The sequence below is a fragment of the Talpa europaea genome (assembly GCF_964194135.1).
Source record: "Talpa europaea genome assembly, chromosome: 13".
Classification (NCBI taxonomy): Eukaryota; Metazoa; Chordata; class Mammalia; order Eulipotyphla; family Talpidae; genus Talpa; species Talpa europaea.
The window spans coordinates 26,404,434-26,429,576 of NC_140080.1; the positions used below are offsets into that span (position 1 = coordinate 26,404,434).

At 38.5% G+C, this 25,143-nt stretch overlaps 1 protein-coding gene across 5 annotated transcripts in view; it reads right to left on the reverse strand.

The window, feature by feature from the left end:
* Nucleotides 1–25,143, reverse strand: part of RAPGEF6 (Rap guanine nucleotide exchange factor 6) — a gene marked incomplete at both ends in the record, with an annotated part of 190,947 nt that overhangs the window by 157,600 nt on the left and 8,204 nt on the right. For all 5 annotated transcript variants that reach the window (XM_084252765.1, XM_084252767.1, XM_084252764.1 and 2 more), the window contains 3 exons: nucleotides 4,500–4,583; nucleotides 7,809–7,865; nucleotides 8,481–8,551. In XM_084252765.1, the coding sequence (XP_084108891.1) occupies nucleotides 4,500–4,583; nucleotides 7,809–7,865; nucleotides 8,481–8,551 (212 nt within the window). The remainder of the gene's footprint in view (nucleotides 1–4,499; nucleotides 4,584–7,808; nucleotides 7,866–8,480; nucleotides 8,552–25,143) is intronic.

Consider the following 25,143-nt stretch of genomic DNA (forward strand, 5'->3'; position numbering starts at 1 on the left):
CTATCAAGAATTACTACATTCTTCTGTCAATGACTCATTGTTCTTACCTACATAAACTAAATTCCAACTTGTGTTCAGTCGAACAGCTCTCAGAGCAAAAATCTGTCAGATTGCTTCCCAGGTTTGAGTCCTCCTCACTCTGATCATCTCTAACTACTGTTGAGATTTGATCTTCACTCAACAATATTCGACTCAAAAATCAATTCTAAGTAGACTATAGATACAAATGTTAAAGTAAAACAAGAAAAGTTCTAAAAATAAAGAAAAGGATCTTCATTACCTCAGGCACAAAAATAGTTCTGAAGACAAAACTAAAACACTAAATTGTTCTACACTAGAGTTAGGAAACTGTGTTTATACAAATACATTACTAAAAGAGTATCACAAGGTACAGATTGGGGAAAAGATATTTGCAACAAAAATAACCAAACAAGGATTCTTACTCATACAAAGAATTTCTAAGTCTCAACAAAGACAGTACATTAAAAAAAATGAGAAACATATGTGAAGAAGCACTTCACAAGAGACTATTTAAATGTGCATTTATTCAACTCATCAGCAGTTAGTAACATGTAAGTCAAAAACTATAATGAGATGTGTACTCAACAGAATAACTGAAATTGAACAGTCAAAAAAAATTTCCAGGGGTGTTTCTGGTGGCACAAGGGATTAAGTCTATGGGCAGCTATCGGGGCCACTGAAGCATTAATCTGCAGCATTAGTTCAATCCCTAGCCAGGGAGCTAACCCACATGGCAGGGCAGACCTCTCCAGTCTCGCCCGCTGCTCCCCTCAGCAGTGTAATTCAGTCAGTCCACCTGTTCTGCTACTCACTGCTACTCAATCTTCTCATTCCCTGCACCTCTGGCCTATGCCCCAGCTCTTGCATACATAAATAAATAAAATAAAATCTTAAAAAAAAAATTTTGTTTTCAGTTGCCAACACTAATTGTTGGTGAGGATATGGAAGAGGAATTCTCATATTCTGCTGGTAGATGTGTAAATTAGTACATCCACTTTGGAACACACCTTAAAATGCACAATTAAAGCTGAATACAGGCACTTCTGGTCAGCCAACAATTTTTTGTTAGGTATACCATACATAAATGCATGCATGTATGCATCTAATGTACAAGAAGGTTCACAGTTGCTTTACTTTAAATAGTCCAAAATTAACAATGAAGTACTAAATCAATGAGAATGAATTAACTACATGCAACAATATGAATTAATCTTACAAACATGTTGGCCCAGAGTAGACACCAAATAATACTATATAGTTACAATCGTTTTAAATTCAAAAGTAAACAGAACTACAGTGTTTAGGTGTGCAACATTATCTCAGGTTAAAACTCTACAGATACTCCAGACTGACTAAAATTTAGGCAAATGATCTTCTTTGGGGGGAGTAGGAGAGCTAATTTGAGAAAAAAAGACAAGGAGGCTGTTTCAAGGGTACTGACAATGTTCAATTTCTTGATCAGGTAGTGATTAGGGAAATGTTTGATTTAGAGTAGCATTAACATGTACATTTATCTTCACTATCCTACCAAATATATTTCGCAATGCAAGAGTTAAAACTCTCTATTTGGATCAATAATAGGAGAAACAAGAAGATGTATTTTTGTTTACATATGTACTAAAAAAAAACACGGTAAAGACATGCAAAATACTGAAAAAGGTGGTAACTTAGTGCTTTGACTTTGAAAGGTAAGAATTTCTCAAAAAATTATTTGAGTAATTATGTCCTCAGAAAATGGATAGTGCTATGCACAGTGCTATCTAAAGATAACTTATCCCAATTCCAATGACTAGAAGAGTGCCTGACATATGTCTGTATTGTTTGAGAGATGGCCAGAAATATTGCTGCAAACAGATCCATCGGCACTTACTAGTGGTTTGGCTGAATGGTCAGGAACTTGGAGGGAAAAAGCACGGAAAACTGGCAAAAAGGAAGTCTTGGAAGAGTTATGAGGAAGGACCTCATTCAGAGGATAGCTATCTTCCATATGAATGACCAAAGAGAACCCACTGGAAAGGAAACAAAATGACAGCCAATCTTTTTCTGGAGTCACTCCAGTGCTTGCACACTTGGTCCCTGCATGAAATGGTCACAGTGACAAAGATGGAGAATATGCAGAGTGTCAAATGCCAATGCTATTGTTGGGAACATAATCTACCACAGTAGAGATCAACATTGATCCTCATATGAGACCATTCTTCAAGCATACTAGTTAGTCATCCAAGGGCAGATATTTATCTTCACTGGAACAGACTCATAACTGGAAATGATTTGCCTTTCTTGTCCATAAAGCGTCTGTTAGTATCACTATCCACAAAATATCTAATGTTGTCTTGCTACTTTAGATAAGCATTGTTTTCCATCATAGAACTCAAGTATTGCAATGGTTTGTTTCTCCTCAAAGTGAGAATACATGGGTATGGTATTAATGGCATGGGACAGAAATGGCTCTTCTCATTGCCACACCTAGTAACTCATTCATAAAATTTTGCTTCCCCTTCCCCAAATTTTAAATTCTGCTGTTTTTGAGTGTAAGTGCCCACAAAAAGATGGATTCTATTGGGAAACACAACAACAGCTCTTGTGAAGTAGGACTTCCAACTGATCACTGAACCAACAGTCAGGAAAAGCTGTTACTCTGATAGCCTAAGTGATCAATCCCCATCACCAACAAGACAATGAGTGCTTTACACAATCAGGGGCAGGAAGACTGTTTGCAGGCCAAGGGATTTTCTTTGGTTTCTTGTAGTACTTCCGTATCAACTATTAAAGATTAATGGAAAACTACAGCAACAACAAAAAAATGAAGGGGGAAAAGCATGAGGACAACTGAGGACCCTTCAAAAATGGTTTTGTTCCAACCATTAGGTAAAGTATGCGGGACAGCTGAAATTTTGACTGAGGTCATAAATACTGAAAGGGTAGAAATCAGAGACATCAACTACACAGTCTTAAGATCAATCACAGAAAATAAGGTTTGTATTTTCTTCTTCTCTTTCTTCCCCATATTTATTTTACATACAAGTTGCTGGAGATGGTTTTTACAAGATAGTCTTAATAGAATATTCAGAGGTATAATATATAATACAGTCAGTAATGACTGTTGAGAATGTTCATATCCTCACTTATCTGAAGGATAACTTTATCTTCTTAGGTGAAACAGATTCTGTCCTTGGACTGAAGTCCAGGGAATGGATGATACTAGCTATTTTATTGCCTTTAGACTCCAAATGTACTGGCTCTCAGCTTTCAAATCTACTTTGCAGTAAAGGATCTGATTTACTTAATATTGTCCTGCTAGCTGGAAATACTAAAGTTTAGTCAATAGAGGGTGAGGGTGTTGGGGGTGTGGGGGTGTGTGTGTGTGTGTGTAAAAAGGAGGTCCTGTACCCAGCCTCAGGGCCAATGCACACCTAGCGGGGGGTCGAGGTCTTTGACTCCAATCCTGCGCAGTGGTACCCTTCTTACTAGCCTTGACCCAATGATAGACCAACTCTGGCCCAAGGCAACCTAGCAAATGTTTCTACTACCTATTGGTCTATATCTAACATATTCTCTAAATTAACTTAGCTGCAATTGGAAGTTTGACTTTATAAGCCTAAAAAATCTCAACATTTTTGGAAAGGAGTCACTAAAAAATTATATTTTTATTTGACCAAATCACAATCTGAAGCCCCAAAATCTTACAGATTACTAACAGACCACAATCTCTTAACAATAATGTATTTGACCATCTCGCAAGCGCCCATCTCTTCTTTTAAGCGATAATATGATAGTGATAATTAACAATTATTTGTAACAGTCAGGCACTATTGTAAGAGCTTTAGATTAACTTATTTATTCCTCAAAACTAGCTTGTAAAATAGTATCTATTAGTATCCCCACTCTACAAATGAGGAAACTGAGGCAAGAGATTAAGCAATTTCCTGAAGAAGTAACAGCACTCAAAGTCTGGATCTAGTGTCAATTTTTACAAACTTCTACTAAGAACTCTGAGTAGCAGTTTGGTAAACATTATGAAAACACATAAGCAGGTACTACTATTACTCTCATTTTCAAAACAAGAAAACTAAAATATATCCTATCATATAATAGGGATTCTAACTAAGGTTGTCTACTCTAAAAAAAACAATTTCTTGACTATTCATATCTTAACCATTAAGACAGATTGCCTCATAACCATTCACAGCATTAAAGAATTGTAATTTAAATCAGATCAAACCTCACATAAAACTAGAGACCAAACAGGATTAACATACTGTGTTATGATGTAAACGTAAAGATTATATGCTCAGAAATATGAAATCTCAGTTGATATCTGTGCAGTATTTCTAGCAGTACCAATAAGCAAAGACTTATAAAATGCATCACCTATTGAAAAAAAATACATTCTTACTACATAGTTTAATGTAACAGATAACACCGGTGTAACATTAACTATACCTGACACATGTACTAAGCAATGAATGTAAACGTACCTGCAAGGAGGCAAGACCATGGAGTCTTTCATAAGCACAGATCCAGAAAGCAGGATATACCAACATCTGGCAACAGTTTCAGAGCTGTTTAAGTAAATGAGAAAATGAACACACACATCTCCATGTATACTGGGTCAATATAAAATATAAAAAATGAAATATACCCCAATAAAATTGTAAATCACTAAAAATTAAGTAATACTAGTTGGAAATTAGGTAATTTTGTCTGCTGCCTACACTTTATACAGACTGTATTCATATAGAAAAGTATAATCACTAGGGCCTCCCCGGTTGCACAGCGGTTGAGCGCTGGGTTGCACAGCTGCCCGCAGCCTCTGCAGTGCTGGTTTGATCCCCGGCTGCTGAGCGAGGGTCCCACATGGCGGGCAGACCTCTCCTGTCACCCACTGCTCCACTCAGCAGTGTGTTTCATCAGTCTGCCTGCTCTGCTCTCCCCTCTGGCTCTGGTGAATTCTCTTAACCTCCCGTGTTTCTGACTGTACCCAGTGCTTGTATAAATAAATAAATAAATAAATAAATCTTTTATTAAAAAAAAAAGTATAATCACTAAATTACGATACAAACTTAAAAAGAGTATGCTTCCTCTTACTGGGATCTTCAACTTCACATTCTTTACTTTGTGTAGTGGATCATGACACTTGATGAAGATTAACTTAAATATTGTATATACATCTGCATCTTAGAAAATTCTATTTCTGAGCGCGTTCATATACATTAAAGACACTACTAGAATTTACAAGTTTATTTTCAACTAGAATTTGGATCACAATGAACAATATTTCTTTTAAATTTTATTCTGAAAGACTTAAATGTTTACCCAATATTTCAGTTTACATGTGTTTGAAGGATTAAAAAAAATCACAAGACAGACTTCTCAGCATTTTAGTCCACTTAAATCCCCAACAGAAACTTGTCACATTGTCAGACGTTAGTTTCTAATCTACTGTTTCTCTCTCTCATCTTTATTAACCATAACTAAAGTTTCATTTAATTCCACTACGTAGAGAAATCTAACATCTAGAAAGTAAATCTTTCCTGTGAGCTGAGAATTGGACATTCATGTGGTCATCTACTTCACATGTCAAGTTGTGTTATCAGACAACTCAAACTCACATCTTTAACATCTACCTCACAATCATTTATTTGTGGATATTCCAGTATTCTCTGTTCTCCATGCATAGAAGAATTTCCACCCAGAAAACCTAAGCTTCCAAATCATTCCATACAGAACCAAGGATAAGCTTTTTGGACCAATCCTATTGTTTACCATGAGAAGGGGAAATTCTTGCCAACATTCCAGTAGGTACTTTAGAGTACTTTTTATATTTTTTCCCACCTTTACTTAGAGAAGATGGAAACAACTGTATCGTCTTACCCTAATCTATGTAAGGTTTTCTTTTTTTTTTTTTATAATTCCACTTCCTTATCTTTTGAAATGTAATTTTACAATATCAAGGAATTAAAAACAATGAAAGCAAAATTTGTCCAAAATTAAGACAGAAATAAGTTTTAACTGGAAGTTATAATAAGCCTCCAATTTTTATCATAATTAGTTGAAGCAATCACAAAGCTGTCTGAAAATTCTACCATAAATGCAGGGAAAATTCTAAAGCTCACTCCCATCAGCAAGAAAGACATGCTAGTTCATCTATCGGAAATTATTTGAATCTTGGCAATGCATTTGATAAGTAAACACAAGGAACATGAAACCCTTTTATGTGGGGCCACACTATTTCCTTTCTCTGCAAGTAAATGAATCCAAGAATAATCTGGCTCAGAAAAGGGAGCCATACTTAATCTTGCAGAATCTTACTTCTTCAAAGGCTTCCCAAAGCTCCTAAAGAGATCAAAAACTCTTATGCTTGCTTCCATCTGACTCTCAAGATTCCTCTCTGCTGTTTACTCTTCTTTGCTCCAGAATTTGAACACAGTGGTTTATTTTCACTTTTTCTATTAAGGTCAACTACACTCTTCTCTCTGCCTTCATAATCCAGGAATTTAAATTCTTTACTTGGCTTCACATTCTTTTTTAAAAAAACTCTTGCTTATGACCAACAAGATATAGATTTTATAGAATAAATGTTTTAAACAGCTTTAGTGAGGTATAATATCCAGATCCAAAATTCACCCATTTTAAGTGTGTAATTCACTGATAGCACTTAAATATGTTTAAGTATTTTAACTATATGATATGCTCAATTAGGACAAATATTGTTCTGCTTTCCATCCATTCTACAGAGGGTGAGCATAAGTACAGCTTATATACAGATCAGTAAATAATACAGCTACCAAAATCTACATGAACCCAGCAAATATTTTAAAAATATGCAAAGCCAGTACCAATCCTAGATACATTCACCAAAATTTTAGAAGAAAAACAGAGAATATATTTATAATCAGGAGGAAGGGAAGATTTTATTTTTTTGTACCAGCCATGAAGAGCAGAAAAACAGAAAGCTAAAAATTTCTCTTCTTCAAAAGTTTATGGAGTGAAAAGGCAAACCATAAAAGGTAGGAGAATATTTGCAACATACGTATCTAACAAAAGAGTTAGATAGAAAATGTGTAAGAGATCAATAGAAAGAAGATAGAAAACCCAAACAAAACTTGAATCACAATTTCATTAAGTACTATCCAAATAGCTTATGAAAACCATTCATCATTAGTAAAGAAATGCAAAATGATGAGATAAAGGAAATATACATTGGATTCTAGTTAGACTCTCCTAAATTTGAACATGGATTTCCAATAACTCTATTCCAACGAATATGCCCAACAGGCATGAGTATATACAGACATGAAAGACATGAACAAAATGGTGCCAGGAACTTTACTACTCCTGATAGCAACAAAAATGCAAATAATTCAAATGTCTGTTAACAGAGGAAAACACAGTTATTTTCACACAATTATATACTATAAAGCAGTGAAACAGAATGAATGCACAAGTATGAGAGAAGCGTGGACATGTGTGAATTTTAAGTCTGACCAAAGTATCTATGAAATTCAAAAAGTGGTAAAATTACTCAAAACTGATAACCTTTCCAAAAGAGAGTAGACCTGAGCCTTCTCAAAAGCTGACATGTTCTACACATTCATCTGGGTAGTAGTTACAGAAACATATATATTCAACTTTGTCGCACTGTATGTCTCTTCTATGCTCCCTATATATTTCATAGTTTATAAATATATTTTGATTTGCTCTACAGATATTGTTCCAAAATTAAATGAATTTTACTGCTAAAGTTTAAACATTAAAGCAATTAATTTAACTATGGAAATACTTACCAAAAAAGAATTTGATTGCCACTGTATCTCTCATAGCGTGCTCTTGCAGACATTAATCTATTAAAAAAACAAATTAAACTGTTTCAAAAAATCTTATAATTACCTCAACAAAAGGGTAAGATTTATCACTTTCATTAATCTACAAGTTTAGAAATATATACATTTAAATGCAATATTTTCAAAAAAAGCAATTAGATAACATCAAGTGGCAACAAGTATAATACTCATGTAATTCTATAACCTGCCAATTCATACTAAATAACATTTTTATGAAAAAAAAATACAAAAAAAAATACAAAATCATACGCCCTACTCTTTCCACTTTAAATACAACATTAAATCATTCTACGCCCATCTTTAAAAAAGAAAATAACTTGTTTTAACTGGCTAACATACTGAGCACTGTGCTTTGCTTTAAAAAGTTATTCTCATTTAATCCTTAAAATACTGTTAAAAAGATAATTTTACCCTTATTTTATGGAAGACAGTACTGCGCTTAGATGTTAAGATTTGCTAAGGTATCATGGTTTAAAAAAAAAAAAAATTGAGCGAAATGCAAATTCCTATGACTATCTTACAAATCCCCCTAAATGATTTGTCCTCTGCAACTAGCTACACGACCTCATTTGAATAATGCCATAGCATGCTCTTAAAACACAGCATCACACTTACCTAAGTTGATGTTCCCTGAGATTTGATAATATTTCCATTCCATGAAGGTAAGCGTAAATAATGTTTAAGTCCTGTAGAACAAAAAAGATTTTAGATCACTTTTCAAATATACTTAACATAATGACATCCCACAATTCTGAATTTAAGCTAACAAAATTTATGACAGGACTGTTAACTATGTAAGTATCATAAAATCTCTGAATTACGACCTCAAAGGCAAAGAGCTCCCTCAATCCAAACATTATTTCCCCAAAAGGCATCAGCATGGTCAATAGCCTCCACACAATCAATGTCAGGAATCAAAACCTCATTATTCCACATCAAAATCGATTTCATTCTTAAACAGATGTAACTTTTCTTCTTCAGTGACTTCCTGTTATGCTGTCTTTTTTTTTTTTTGGTTTTGTTGGGTTTTCCCCCTCCAGATTAGTGTCTGCATTTGCAGGCTCCAGATCTTTGTGTGTCCTGGTTGACCACCTCTAGAGATGACATTGCATATAACTATTCCTCTTAAAACATAACTTTCTTCAAAAACCTTTCTTAATCTACAAACAAAAAGGGTGTCCAGTGGGACAATGCTACTGGCCTGTGTGTAAGAGGTAAGGAAATTTTCTTTGGTCCTCATTCAGATAACAAGATATTAAAAACTCACAGGATGACACAGTATACAACCTCAGCTAAGAGCAGTATCATAGCAAGAGGAGAATATGGTAGCAGTCAAATGTGGTGTTATGCAAATGTTGGTGCACAGTATAAGTTTATAAACAAATTCTCTATATACAACGTACCTCCTTGTTCTCTTAAAAGGAATAATGCCTTTATACCACAGCAGACTGCTCCCAAATACTGCCTTCTTGTTTTGAAATGCAACTGGCCAAAAGAATAACCAGATGCCACAACAGAAAGAAAAGATACCAAAGACAACTTGTTTTCTAATAAGCTTGAAAGACAGGGAGCTGTTAAGGGATTAAAAAAAGCTGTATACCTTGATTCCAAAGATTACAACTGCCAATTAACCATGATGGAGTTGTCAACAACCATTCACAGCTGCCAAATCTTAGCTAAAATGATAGTGAAAAAGATTTTCTTAAGTATTAAAAAAAGGACAGAAAAGGTCCTCCCTGGTGGAGCAAGGGGTTAAGACGCAACCTATGAAGCTATCTGTAGCCACTGCAGCATGAGTTCGATTCCCAGCAAGGGAGCTACCCACATGGCAGTCATTCGTCCTGTTCTGTTCCCAAATCTGTCTCTAATGAATCCTCTCCACCGCCCCCACCTCTGACCTGTACCCGTTCTTGTATGCATAAATAAATCTTAAAAAAAAAAAGGACAAAAAGATTAAAATAGAAAACCGCAACAAATGAGAAAGTTCTATAAAATTCTAGATGATAGCAGATTGCATAGTGATATGGCAGACTGTAGCTTCAAAGGTGGCTACAACATTTCTTAGTCCACATGCTCTCTTATCAAAGGGATCTTACCACTCCCCCATGAAAAATTGGCATCTGCACACCTGCCCACCTCCCCATGGGTACAATTGGTCTTGTGACTTGTTCTGGCCAAAAAAAAGGGGGGGGGAGTGGGCAGAAGTGAGTTTAACTTCCAACATTCAAGTACCCTGAGACCTCAAATGTTTTAAGGAAGCCCAAGCTAAATACACAGAGAGGCAAGATGGTATGCAAGTTATGTCTTCTTAGAAAAATTTACACCTGAATTTATTCTAATTAAGGTTCTGTGAAGAAGAAACTCTCAGTCAAAACCTTCTGTATGGAGAAAATAAAAGTCCTGCAGAAAATGTGGCTTATACTGGATTGGCTGGACCTCAGGCCACCTAACAGTCTCCATCCACTCCCTAAATTAAGAAACAGAATTTATAATTGGCAGTTAAAAAACCCCCACAATGGGTTGATGACCTATGTGGTAAAAGCCAAGTGCAATCATCCGAAAACGTCCCCTTTCGTAGAACAAGACAGTAAATACAAGACGCTACTGCTTTCAGAGGGGTGAAGAATAGTGAAGATGAGGCCCACCAGTAAAGAGGATGACGTCTGCTATCCTATGATACACAGAAAGCAGGTGAATCCTAAAAAATAATGGAAGGCTCCAAAAGACTTAACCAAATTCTAGCCCTGGTCACAGCTGTAGTCTCAGACATGTAGCTGGGCTGATTTAATTAAGCCTAGGTGGTGACTGTGTTCTTTTCCATTCCAATTATAAAAGAGGATCAAAAACATTTTGCATTCATATAGGACAATATTAACTTATAATTTCCTCTTTGGGCTATTTTAACTCTCACAATCTGAAGACATCTAAACCTTCTGACTCATCATATAGCTGATATCTTGCTGACTGCTTACAAGACAGAATGGTACCTGCAGGCTGGTACCTGCAGTCTTAGTAACACACATATACTCTAGGAAGTGGGAGATAAAACTTCATGAAAATTCAACTACCACTTTACCACTACCATGTTCTTCGGGGTGGAATGGTTAGGGGTATCTCAGGACATCTCCTCCAAAGTAAAAGACTAATTGTTGAGACTTCAGCTTTAAGTCAAGACAGAACAAAAAGGACCAGATGACTTTCCACATAAGACAAAAAAAAAAAAAAAAAAAACATGAAACAACATTTTTTCAAGAGCAAAGACATCAGGTAACAAAAGACACCTGACAGAGAGAAAACAAAGGAGGTGATACATATGACTAACATACCTTACTATCTGGTGGTTATCTTAAGGAGACTGAGCTGGCAGTCTGGAAAATGTGGCTGGAGTTTGCTGAGCAGGAGAGTGCACTACTCTAGGATGTGGCATGTTCTGGAAACCTATACGGGGTCTCCTTTATGTACTAATCATCACAAACAGTGATCTCTGAACTTAGGAAAAGAATCATCTGAAAAAAATTATAGTGATGGTCCTCAACCAGATTGATTTTTGTCTCCGGATGACATTTAGCAATGTCTGGGGACATTTTGGGTTGTCAAAATTTAGGGGCGGAGGAGGGGCACAGGGTGCTACAAGCATTGAGTAACCAGAAGTTAGAGATGCTGCTAAACATTCTAGAATGCACAGGACTAGGCCCCTAAAGGACTGAGTCTAGATGTCAATAGCGCTGAAATTTACACACCCTGGATTAGAGGCAACAATACCAAAAGTCTAATAGGGACAGAAAGAGTTCCTGCTCCCACCAGGCATAGTGGGAAATCTCAAAGTTCAAGGTAATTTATTAGAGTACACCAAGTTTTAGACCCAGGACAGAGGCAAAATTAACCCTAGATGAAATTCTATTCTGATGCTACATAACAGCTCAGACAAAAAGCCCTCAAAGCTTCAAACAATTTCCAAGTTACATAAAGGTGTCCCAGAACACAGCTGAATATTTATAATAACATTTGTAAGGGGCCTCCCCTGGTGGCACAGCAGTTGAGCGCTGGACTGCAAAGCTGCCCGCAGCCTCTGCAGTGCCAGTTCGATCCCTGGCCGCCAGCGAGGGTCCCATATGGCCCAACAGACCTCTCCTGCCGCGCCTGCTCCTCCCCTCAGCAGTGTATTTCGTCAGTCTGCCTGCTCTGTTCCCTGCTCCGGCTCTGGTGAATTCTCTCACCCTCCCGCGCTTGACTGTACCCAGTGCTTGTATAAATAAATAAATCTTAAAAAAAAAAAAAAAAAAAAAAAGAACATTTGTAAGGGCCTCCCTGGTGGCGCACTATGAAGCAATCCACAGCTTCTGCAGCATGAGTTCAATCCCCGGCCGCCAGCGAGGGTCCCATATGGCGCGCAGACCTCTCCTGTCTCGCCTGCTGCTCCCCTCAGCAATGTTTTCAGTCGTCTGCCTGTTCTGCTCCCCGCTCTGTCTCTGGTGAATTTTCTCACCCTCCCGTGCCTCTGGCCTGTACCCCAGTTCTTGTATAAATAAATCTTTTTTTTTTTTTAAAAAAAAAAGAGTATTTGTAAGAGACACAAACATATGCAGCACATAAAAAGGTGAGAAATCCACAACTTTTGGTATCCAATCAAAAATTAACAGGCATTTGGGGCCTCCCCGGTGGCGCAGCGGTTGAGCGCTGAGTTGCGAAGCTGCCCGCGGCCTCTGCGACGCAGGTTCGATCCCCGGCTGCTCCCCAGCCACCAGAGGAGGGTCCCACATGGCGCGCAGACCTCTCCTGCCGCCCGCTGCTCCCCTCAGCAGTGTACTTCGGTCCTTCTGCCTGCTCTGCTCCCCGCTCTGCCTCTGGTGAATTCTCTCACCCTCCCGTGCTTCTGACTGTACCCAGTGCATGTATAAACAAACAAACAAATAAATAAAACATGCCTCTATTAAAAAAAAAAAAATTAACAGGCATGCAAAAAAGGGACCGTTAATGGGGAGAAAAAATCAATCAAAACCAACTCAGTAATACACAATAAGAGAATTAAAAGAAAAAAGATTTAAACACTTATTTACATTTCATGTTTATAAAGATACAGCAAAGATTAAGCATATAAGCAGGGTATTAAAAAAAAAAAATCTACCAGAGGGCCTCCCCTGGTGGCGCAGGCAGTTGAGCACAGCGCTGTGAGACTGTCCACAGCCTCTGCAACGTGGGTTTGATCCCGGCCAGCTGGCCGGTGAGGGGTCCCGCATGGCATGGCAGACCTCTCCTGTCTCCCCGGCTGCTCCCCTCAGCAGTGTAGTTCATCAGTCTGCCTGTTCTGCTCCCTGCTCTGTCTCTGGTGAATCCTCTCACCCTCCCTCGCATCTGGCCTATACCCCGATTCTTGTATAAATAAATAAATCTTAAAAAAATCTATCAGAAATGAAAACAATACCTGCTATATAAAGTACACTGAATGGGATGAATGGCACATTAGATTGTAAAGAAAAGATTAATAAACTTGTAACCACATAGATGAAAAAAAAAGTTTTTTTTTTAACAGTGCACCTCAAGCAGCCTTACAAAAGTATAACTGGAGTCACTGTAGTGCAGAGGGAGAACAAGAAAAATGTGAAGAATGGTAGAAAAGCTTTTATATTTGATGAAAGTTATAAACTCATACATCCAAGAAACTCAACAAACCTCAAGCACCTGAAATATGATAATCAAGTAGCTTTAGCAAAAATTCAGAGAACTGTAAAATCAACTTAAGATAAATCACATAATGAGAACTAGGATTACAATTACAGCAAGCATGTCAGAAACAATGCAATCCAAATGGTACTGTAGTTACCACTTTTAAAATCATACACACAATACCAACCTGGAATTGTATTTCCAGTCTTAAAAAAAAAAAAAATAATGAAGACACTGGAAATGATAACTATGTGGTAGTAGATATAAAATATTTTTCTAATTATTTAAAGGAAAAGTGTTTAAAAGCAACATCAGCAGCAATGTGTTTTTGGGGTTGTAATACATTCACAAGAAAATATATCACAACAGTAGCACAAAGATCAGGAGGTAGAAATGGAAATATATTGTTTTAAGATTTCTTATACTTGAAGGTAGATTGTGGTAAGTTTAACATGCACATTATAAATCTTAATAAATTCCATGGTTTGTAGATTATTATGGATTTTCTACATATACAAAGTCTCCTCTGAGAATGCATACCATTCTTTCTTCAGAATTACGTATTTTTTTTCTTTTTCTTTCATTACTGCATGGACTAGATTTCCGTAACAATAGTCAGAGTAGATGCAGCCACATGTACTACATATTGCTGGGGCCACATCCTTTTAGTTATCATGACTTAGCCAGATACCCACAAAACACCTGTCCTATGGATATGTGCATGCTATTTTTTTTATATCAGTACAACGTTTTAGTGACAAACAAGTTCTAAAAACTAACACACAAAGGTTATGTTATCCCAAACAAAATTAGAACTTGAATAACTTGAACTGTCAGATGAGGGTAAGTTAGTGTCAGGAAGCCTGGAATTTTCTGATATCCTTTACTGAGTTTGTCATAACATTTCTTAAGTCAGAGAATACCTCTGGCATATGACTGATGATGCCACGAATACTTAACTTTGCCTTTGTAGCATGAAAACAAGCATTTGAAAAGTAGATAAATGGGTATGGTTGCATTCTATTAAAACTTTATTTACAAAAGACTAATTTGGCTGCTAAGAGCATACTTAACCAAATCCTGATGCATAATGTCAAAAATACCTATTTAGGAGACATGCCATGAATGAACCCCTTTTTGATTTCAAAATACTTCAACTTCAGGAGTTCTAGTGGAAGCAAAAAACCCCAGATATTTTCCCAACCTTCCATAAAACTGGTGTGATGATCCCGTCCTTACCGGTCATACACATCCACCCCAGACTTTTAGCCTATTAGTAGCAAGAACCAAGAACTACACAGAATTCACTCTGGCAGCTAGTGGTAGCAGCAGGGTCATGCAGTGTACAATACAGATGGTCATCAATTCAAGCTGTAGAATCCACTGTGCTCCAATCTGTGGTAGGGACTATGTATCATGGTTACTTAGTCCTAAATTCTACTTTCCCTTTATTTCCAGCAAATCTGTAGCTACCCAGTACACTTTTAGTAAATTATTTTCTTTAAATTGGTCAGAATTTGGTCCTGCTTCATCTAATCTAAGTAACAACCTTTGAAATAGCACAGTACCATCAGCAGCACTAGGAAACATGTTACTAAAAATGCAAATTCTTAGGCCCGATTCTAGACTTAATGAATTAGGATCTCTGTATCCAGAAGTTTGTGGTTTAGTAAGTCCTATAGGTGGTTTTGATGCATATTATAAAATTCAAAAAACAATGGTTTACAGTAGGTAGGATCTATGCCACTCTGTTGTATTTGACTGATTATCTACTGAGGAAGGGAAAAAAAATCAGAGATTTAGTAAATCCTGGTCCCTTCCATACACCTGGGTAGAGGGTCACAAGAAGATAAATATTCAGGGAAAATCAGAAAAGAATGCCCCAGAACAAAGGATGATTTAGGCAGTTATGGTTCTGTTTACATGGGACAACAAGTAGTCAGCTGTTGGTTGTGTAGTGCTGGGTTTAGAAAAGGGTTTCTTGGGGCCTCCCTGGTGGCGCAAGGGGTTAAGCACAGAGCTCTGAAGCAATCAGTAGACTCTGCAGGAGGAATTTGATCTTAGGCAGGCCAGGGAGTAACCCACATGGCAGAGCAGACCTCTCCTACCTTGCCCATTGTTCCCCTCAGTAGTGTATTTCAGTTAGTCTGCCTGTTCTGTTCCCCACTCTGTCTCTGGTGAATCTTCTCACCCCCATGCAGGTGGCCTGTACCCCAGCTCTTGTATGCATAAATAAATCTTAAGAAAAAAAAAGGGTTTCGTGTGGCTTTTGCACCAACTATTTCTGAGAGGCTTGAGGTACTGCACTAGTAGGTTCTTGGTGTGTCCAAGATCAATAAAATCTATCACAGAAAGCCAAACAAATAAACAACAGTGACAGCGTCAGTCTGGAAGTCTTAACAGATATTTCTCAGAGTAAAAATCTTTCGACACTATAACAATTATTTTTTATACCCTTCAGACAACTGACATCTAATGCATTCACTGTAGATATATTATATAGATTCTGATTTAACTGTTAAATGAAATACTAAATTCACATACACAGCTCTGTATGAGAAATTAATGATTCTCTTAAGTATCTAGACATGTCAAAAGGACCTAGGAATTGACTTTGAAAGGAATGCCATTGGCCAGAAGGGGATTAATCTAATAATTTTGAAATGACGGGCCTCCCCTGGTGGTGAAGCGGTTGAGCACTTGGCTGCTAAGCTGCCCGCAGCCTCTGCAGCGCTGGTTGGATCGCTGGCAAGGGTCCCAAATGGTGCAGCAGACCTCTCCTGCCGCGCCCACTGCTCCCCTCAGCAATGTATTTCGTCGGTCTGCCTGTTCTGTTCCCTGCTCTGGTGAATTCTCTCACCCGCCCACGCTTCTGACTGTACCCAGTGCTTGTATAAATAAATAAATCTAAAAAAAAAAAATTTAAAACGACAATATTGGACACAAAAAATCTTTGCATTCAGTGATTATTTTTAAAAAGGAAGAGGGGAAGGTAGAAAAAATTATTTTATAAAAAATACCAGTTAATACATGTAGGAAGAATACAATTAGAAAGTTACTTTTATAACAGAAAGGTAATAGTTAATTTACAGATGGATAATAACTACTAAAGCTGACAGGTGAAAACGCTTGGAAAATAGGATGTCCACAATTATTGCACAAAGGCTCACTCACATAACTTACACCAATGTACCTTTACAGTAAAATGAGGTGATCAAATTTAGCCATCTTCGGTAAGGGAAAAAAAACTGGTTTATGTCTTCTGATGGGACAATATGGGAAGTAAAGAATACCACCTATACAGATACACAAGAAAATGATTTAACCTGAATCTAATCTGGAGAAACCAAATAGATCTATGTGACACATTCTATATGACAAGTGAACTGAGTCTCCAAAAAGTCACGTTAAAAAAAAATAGTATGCTCGCTTTGGCAGCACATACACTTTAAAAAAAAAAAAAAAAAAAAGGTAGGAGGACTGTTCTATATTAAAGGAGATTAAACAGACATGACAACCATTGCACATATTGGGCCTTCTGGGTGGCACAAGGGGTTAAGCACAGCACTGTGAAGCTATCCTCAGCCTCTGCATCACGATTTTGATACCTACTGGCCAGGGAGCTACCCACATGGCACAGCAGACCCCTCCTGTCTCACGTGCTGCTCCCCTCAGCAGTGTATTTCAGTCAGTCTACCTGTTCTGTTCCCCACTCTGTGTCTGGTTATTCCTCTTACCCCCCACACTTCTGGCCTGTACCCCAGCTCTTGTATGCATAAATAAATCTTTAAAAAATAAATTTCCCCGATGGTGCAGCAGGTTGAGCACAGTGCTATGCAGCTGTCCGCAGGCCAGTTCAATTCCCAGTTGGCCAGGGAGATTCCCACATGGTGCAGCAGACCTCTCCGGTATCACCCGCTGGCTTCCCTCAGCAGTGTATTTCGGTCCTTCTGCCTGTTCTGCTCCCTGCTCTGTGTCTGATGGATTCTCTCACTCTCCCGCACCTCTGGCCAGTACCCCAGTGCTTGTATAAATGAATAAATCTTTAAAAAAAAAAAAAAAACCCTAAAAAATTAAAAAAAAAAAATAAATTTCCCATCTTCATTAATGATCTGCATTCTTTTTATCATTATCTTTCTCTATGCATCCCAAATCACCATATGATCTTCATGACACCCAGCAATGTTCACTGGAAAAACCTACCTGATTCCATCACTAAATTATAATCTAGGGCCTCCCCGGTGGCGCAGCAGTTGAGCGCTGGGTTGCAAGGCTGCCCACAGCCTCTGCAGCGCCAGTTTGATCCCTGCTGCTCCCCGACCCGACCACGGGAGGAGGGTCCCACATGGCGCGCAGACCTCTCCTGCTGCCCGCTGCTGCCCTCAGCAGTGTACTTCGGTCCTTCTGCCTGCTCTGCTCCCCGCTCTGGTTCTGGTGAATTCTCTTACCCTCCCGCGCTTCTGACTGTACCCAGTGCTTGTATAAATAAATAAATCTTTTTAAAAAATTAATAAATTATAATCTAGTCTTACTAATTACTTGAAAATTATTAGTAAGAACTCACCTTAAGAAGTATAACTAAAATTTCAATTTTTAGAGAACAAAGTCCAAATGATATGCTAAAACTGCAAAAATTCAACATTCAACATTCAACAATAAACTATGGCAAACATTCAACTATAATAAATTCAAATTATAGTATAAATCACTTGAGTTTTCTGAAGGATTAAATGTTTATAAAAGTTTCATAATAGTAACAGGCATCCAAAAAGCAGCATACAGCCTATAAAGTTTGTTTCCAGAGCTGTGTATCCTTTCTGCACTGGATATTCTAGAATCAGTAAAACCTTCCATAAGCATAGCTTCAAAGATCACATATATGGTAACAATGTCATTTTATTTCTAGCTGAGAGCTCTCAGTAAACAAACAACTACACAATGAACACTTTCATCTGAATGATCAATCAGCATCTAAAGTGCAGTTTATCCAAAGCTTGAACTCACTATTTATTTATTTATTTATTTTTATAAATTTTATTGTTATATTCCCCATACAATTGCAGCCCCCCCATTCTGACCCCAATCCCTCCCCTCCCGCCCCCGCCCCCCTAAAAGTGTCTCTGGTTCATAGTTTTTTGTTGATTTTGATTTTCACTTTCTTATAGTTATTCATTTTCCTGGTCCCTTATTTAAGTTTTCTAGATTCCTGCTATGAGTGAGACCATCCGGTATTTTTCTTTTTCTTTTTGGCTTATTTCGCTGAGCATGATCCCTTCCAGCGCCATCCATGTTGCTGCAAATTGCATGTGTTTATCTTTTTTGAATGCTGAGTAATATTCCATGGTATATATGTACCACATCTTCTTGATCCAGTCATCTATTTTTGGGCATTTGGGTTGTTTCCAAAGCTTAGCTATTGTAAACAGTGCTGCTATAAACATAGGGGTGCAGGTGTTCTTTGGAATTGATGTTTCTGTGTCCTTTGGGTAAATACCTAGGAGTGGAATTGCTGGATCATATGGAAGCTCTATGTTTAGTAGGTCCAGAAATCTCCACACAGCTTTCCACAGTGGTTGGACCAGTTTGCACTCCCACCAACAGTGCAGAAGAGTTCCTTTTTCTCCACACCCTCGCCAACATTTGTTGTTGCTAGTTTTTTTAATATGTGCCATTCTCACTGGTGTAAGATGGTATCTCATGGTAGTTTTGATTTGCATTTCCCTGATTGAACTCACTATTTATACCCCTAGCTACATCATGCTCATAGATTCCCTGATTAACTCACTTTCAATAGCTCTATACAGAAATCTGTCAATTCTGCTTTCTAAACATCTCTGTTCATTCCAACTGGTACAACTCAGGAAATTATTATTTCTCACTGGGTAACAGAAACAGGCTTCTTGCCTCTTGTCTGGCCTGCTGTAATCCATTCTTCACAACGCTGTCAGAATGATCTTACCAAAAGCAAATACAAACTCTTTAACAAGAAAACAATCCTTTATGATGTGATTGCTTAACTTGCTTCTAGTTTCATCTATTACTATTCATTTTTTTTAAAGATTTATTTATTTATTATTTATACATGCACTGGGTACAGTCAGAAGCGCAGGAGGGTGAGAGAATTCACCAGAGCCAGAGCGGGGAGCAGAGCAGGCAGAAGGACCGAAGTACACTGCTGAGGGGAGCAGTGGGCAAGACAGGAGAGGTCTGCTGTGCCATGTGGGTGGCTCCCTGGTCAGGGATCGAACTCGTGCTGCAGTGGCTGCGGATATCTTCATAGTTGTGTCTTAACCTCTTGCACCCTATTTTTAACTTTTTGAGGGTATCTACATATTGTTGTCTGAAGGGCCTGGGCCAGTCTACATTTCTACCACCTGTGTAGCAGGTACTCAGACAGAAGTATAGGATAGGCATGTGTCCAAATTGTTTTAGAAAAAGGAATTCTGACTTGAGTATAGATTAGAACATGTAAAATCTAAGTGAAAAGGGGGCAGTATATAATATCCCCTGGAAAGGAAATAGCATTTGTGAAGACCGTAAGATGAACTTCAGGAATACTCAAGTTGCCTGGACACCTGGAAAATTAAGACAAAAATGAATAGTAATAGGGTCTCCCCGGTGGCGCAGCGGTTGAGCGCTGGGTTGCAAAGCTGCCCGCAGCCTCTGCAGCGCCAGTTCAATCCCCAGCTGCTCCCTGGCCACTGGAGGAGGGTCCCACATGGCACGCAGACCTCTCCTGCCGCCCGCTGCTCCCCTCAGCAGTGTACTACGGTCCTTCTGCCTGCTCTGCTCCCCGCTCTGGCTCTGGTGAATTCTCTCACACTCCCGCGCTTCTGACTGTACCCAGTGCTTGTACACATAAATAAACAAACAAACAAATAAATAAATCTAAAAAAAAAAAAAGAATTTAAAAACAGATGAACCCTTGCCACTTGCAACAACACAGACTGAACCAGAGGGGATAATACTACTTGAAGTAAGTCAGAAGGAAAAAGACAAATACTGGATGGCTGCACTTACATATGAAATACAGAGAAACAAAACAAAGGGTCAGACCAAACCAAAATAAAGCTACCACAAAGGGAAGGTTGAGGGCAAAGTGTGGATGGTACAGGTGCAGATGGACTATGGTGCAGGACTATGGGTGACATAGTGGTGGGTGTGGTATGGTAACAAACATCTGAAGGGATGTGACCCTTTACCTCTGAATCATAAACAATGTTGTAAACCAATCTTACCTCAATAAAAACATAAATTACTCATCAGGCAGCTATCCCCTCAAAAGGTATGTATTCAACTCTGCCTCAGAGAATTTTAAAAAACTACTGTGATGAAGCTTCTCGTGTAAATGAATGCTTTTTAGGAGTCAAACTAGAACAGGTGACCATCCCCCCCCCCAAAACTAAAGTTTTGTTTTACATACATATAAAACAAAGTGGTGTAAGAAATCACTTATCAAGTACACTGTTTTCATTCTACACAAAACTTGATAATTTATAAACTCATTAAATTGACAGAGGTACCTTAAAAGTACTTCACATAGCATAAGCAAGACCAAGCAGGTGCTATCTGCTTAGGAAAATATTGAGCATCTACAGAGGTCAGCACAGGAAAAAAAAAATTCAAAGCTTAAAATATAGTCTGAAGTTCACTGTCTTGATATAAACAGTGGGGTACTATTATACTGAAGACATCGGTGATGAATCATTATGACCTTGAGCAAGACATATTTTTACCTCTCTAGAGTTCAGCTCCTTTATCTGTGTACAACTAATTTGACCAGCTCTTGACCTCAGCTCAGCCCAAGTATTTCAGGGATGGCTATATATACACAGGTATTTTTTTCTTTTTGCAAATATATACCAGGAAGTGCTAGTTCTGCTTCGTATCAAGTGTCCTATCCAATCAGTGCCACTATCTCTGCCAGCTGACGAAGTTTCAGTTTATGGCCAAGGTAACAAAGAATGTTTCTCTCCTACCTCCAAAGGAACTTCAAGTTCTTATAAAGTGGCTCACTAAGTAAACTGATCCAGAATCAGTTTACACAGGCTATCCCAAGGTAAAGTGAAACTATAACCACAATGTTAGAGAGTTCAAAATCACTGCAGACCTTCCAAAAACTAGGACTTCACCAAGTAGTCAAAATTATCATGTCTGGCTGAACCACCACTTTGGAGAGTTCTCTCGCAGACAATCTCTTCAGTCTCTCAGGAACAAAATCAAATGGGGTCTACACTTCTGACCAGCCAGTTTTTTCTCAGGTCGGGGCTTTCCGATACATGTGAATTAAGCTGCATTGAAGAGGAGGGGAATGCCCTGTTGGGTTAAGTCTCAGCACTATGAAGCTATCCTGAGCCACTGCAGCATGAGTTCGATCCCTGGCCAGGGAGGTGACCCACAGGGCATGGCAGACTTCTCCTGTTTAGCCTAATGCTCCCTTCAGCAGTGTATTTCAGCAGATCCACCTGTTAAGTTCCCCACTCTGTCTCTGGTGAATCCTCTCACCCCTCGCACCTCTGGCTTACACCCCAAGTGCTTGTATGCATAAATAAATAAATCTTTAAAAAAAGAGTTGGGGCCTTCCTGGTGGCACAGGCGGTTGAGTGCCGCACTGAGAAGCTGTCCACAGCCTCTGCAGCACGGGTTCAATCCCAGCTGGCCGGGGAGAATCCCATATGGTGGGGCGGACCTCTTCTGTCACGCCACTGCTCCCCTCAGCAATGTATTTTGTCAGTCTGCCTGTTCTGTTCCCCGCTCTGTCTCTTGTGAATCCTCTCACCCTTCTGTGCATCTGGCCTGTACCCCGGTTCGTGTATAAATAAATAAATCTTTATAAAAAAAGTTGCATGGAAGAGATGTTATCTATTAAAGGCCCTATCCAGATCTAACAATATCTAGCTGAAGTCAAAATGCCCCAAAGGCATGAGTTATTTTACTTACTTTTTTTTTTTAAGGATTTATTTATTTATGCACACAAGAGGTGGGGTACAGGTTAGAGGTGTGTGGGGGGGTGAGAGAATTCATCAGAGACAGAGTGGGGAGAACAGGTGGATCTACTGAAATACACTGCTGAGGGAACAGCGGGCGAGACAGGAGAGGTCTGCTGCACCAAGTGGGTCATCTCCCTGGCCAGGGATCATGCTGCAGTGGCTGAGGATAGCTTCAAAGTACTGAGACTTAACCCCTTGCTCCACCAGAGAGTCCCAGTTCTTTTACTTTCTAAGGAATCTTCTGAATGTACATATGCTGTAGAAAAGTACAGGAGAATCTGTTTGCCACCCTCAGGTATGTGCACAGTGACTCAATTAAAAATGACTGCAAATACTATGGAGTTCTTTCAATAATTAAGAAAAAAAACTCTACAATGTACATTTAAAGACCAGTATTCTAAATTTTAATACAGATTAATTACAAGAATACAAAACTTTACATTCTTTTGCTCCTATCTCCCTCTTTAACTGTTTGTAAAATAAAGTTTTAAAAAGCTAGTTTTTAAAAACACATTTTTGTGATTGTAAATAGACAAATATGTTAGCACTTATCTGAGCTTGAAATTTTTGCCCAGCAAGAGTTTTAAGTTATCTGGTTAAAAACACATGAAAAGTTAAAACTAGTATTTATCTATCTATTTCTCTGTGAAGTTTGCTGCAAATGTGTTTTAAAGCCACACAAAAACGATCCACTGTTTCAAGGTATGACTAACTTGCCTTTATCTGTATTGTTTCTGAAGAACTGCCAGATAAAAAGTTTGTTTACCGTAACTATGATTTATTCACATTGAAATGAAAATATGAAAGCAAATATTGCAATTTTGCCAAACTTCATCAGTCTTTTTATCCCAGCACTTCTACTAGTAGACCAACAGAAATCACTACTAGAACAGTAGGGGAACAGTATTTTTTCATTTCTTTTTAAAGTTTTTTACAAATATTTGGATGCCTACCATGTACCTAATATTACATGATAGGAAGTGAGGGATTCTACTGTCACTGTCCTCAAGGAGGTTCACCAGTATAGAGAAACAAACACGCAAGTGATCACAACACAGAAAAGTAATTGCATGATATCCTGAGAACACGAAGGAGTGGGAAAAACGAGGAGAGAAGAATGCAGATGAAACTTTAGTGTGCCATCAGTATTTGCCAGAGGTTGGCTTTCCAGTCAGAGGAAATAGCAAGTTAATATATATGGATGCCATTTACAGTGTTCATGGTGACACTTTGCTCAATACTTTACATAATATTATCTCATGTACACAACAAACCCAAGAAGCTATTCTGCCTCAGAGAACTTGCCAAGGGTCCCTCAAATTCTCAGTGCTGAAGCCCAGATAAGAATAGCCTTAAATAAATGCAAAATTCTACAGTCAATAACATCACCACACATTCTCCTATCCTATGTGGAGAAGAGAGAAACGAGAATACAGGCCAATGAACAAGGCATCTTACCACTCTATATATCAGAATTAAGGATATATCTATAAATAACAATGCCTAACATTCCACTCTAGAATTCAAGAAGAGCACGGTGCATCAGGGTATTAAGAAGAAATCCCCCAAATTGGCACACTAAAGTTTCATCTGCAATCTAAGTTGAAAGGTACTGTGTTAGGATATTTAGAGGCAGTTAAAACGCACGTGCCTGGAAGTGAGGGTTGATAAGGCTAAAGTTCTGGAAGATCACGGATGGCTTTCTAGCTTTCCCTTTCCCGCCCATCAGATTCAAACTAACAGTACACTTGTTGCCTTCAACTTCTGTGGGTCTTATTCTCTCCGCAATCCACATGCTCTTGGTTTTTATTTAAATTGCATTATTTTTTATTGAGGTTAGTCAAAACAGCTCCATATGATTTAGGGGTATGGGTTCGCACGTCTTCAGATGCATGTTACCATCTTATGTCTACCACCTAAACATCTATAATCCTGCAAAGTCCACTGAGCACCTCCCCCCTTTTATTCCTCACCTCTACTCTTCTCTCTGAAGCCTCAATTTTGCAGTGAGAGTTCTAGGGTTTGTTTTGGTTTAGTTTTTGTCAGTTCCTTTATGAGTGAAGTCACCCAACATTTTTCTCCTTCTAATTTGTTTCGCTTAGCATAACCCTCTCCAGTACATTCACGTTGTTGTCAATGGTGAGATTTCATCTTTTTTTGTGTGAGTGTATTCCATGGTGTAGATACACCATATCTTTATTCACTCATCTGTCTTGGGAGTGTAAGTTGTTTCCAAAACTTGGCTACTGTAGAAGTGCTACACTTAACATGGAAGTACATACATCACTTTAAACTTGTTTTTGTATTTTTCAAGCATACCCAAGAGTGGGATTGCTGGATCATATGGCAGATCTATATTTTGAGAAGACTTCATACTGGTTCCCAAAGGGGTTGGACCGGTCTACATTTCTCCACACCTTTGTAAACACTCATTGTTTCTATTTTTTTTTTAAAGATTTATTTATTTATTTATTTATTTATACAAGCACTGGGTACAGTCAGAAGCGCGGGAGGGTGAGAGAATTCACCAGAGCGGGATGCAGAGCAGGCAGAAGGACCGAAGTACATCGCTGAGGGGAGCAGCGGGCGGCAGGAGAGTCTGCGCGCCATGTGGGACCCTCCTC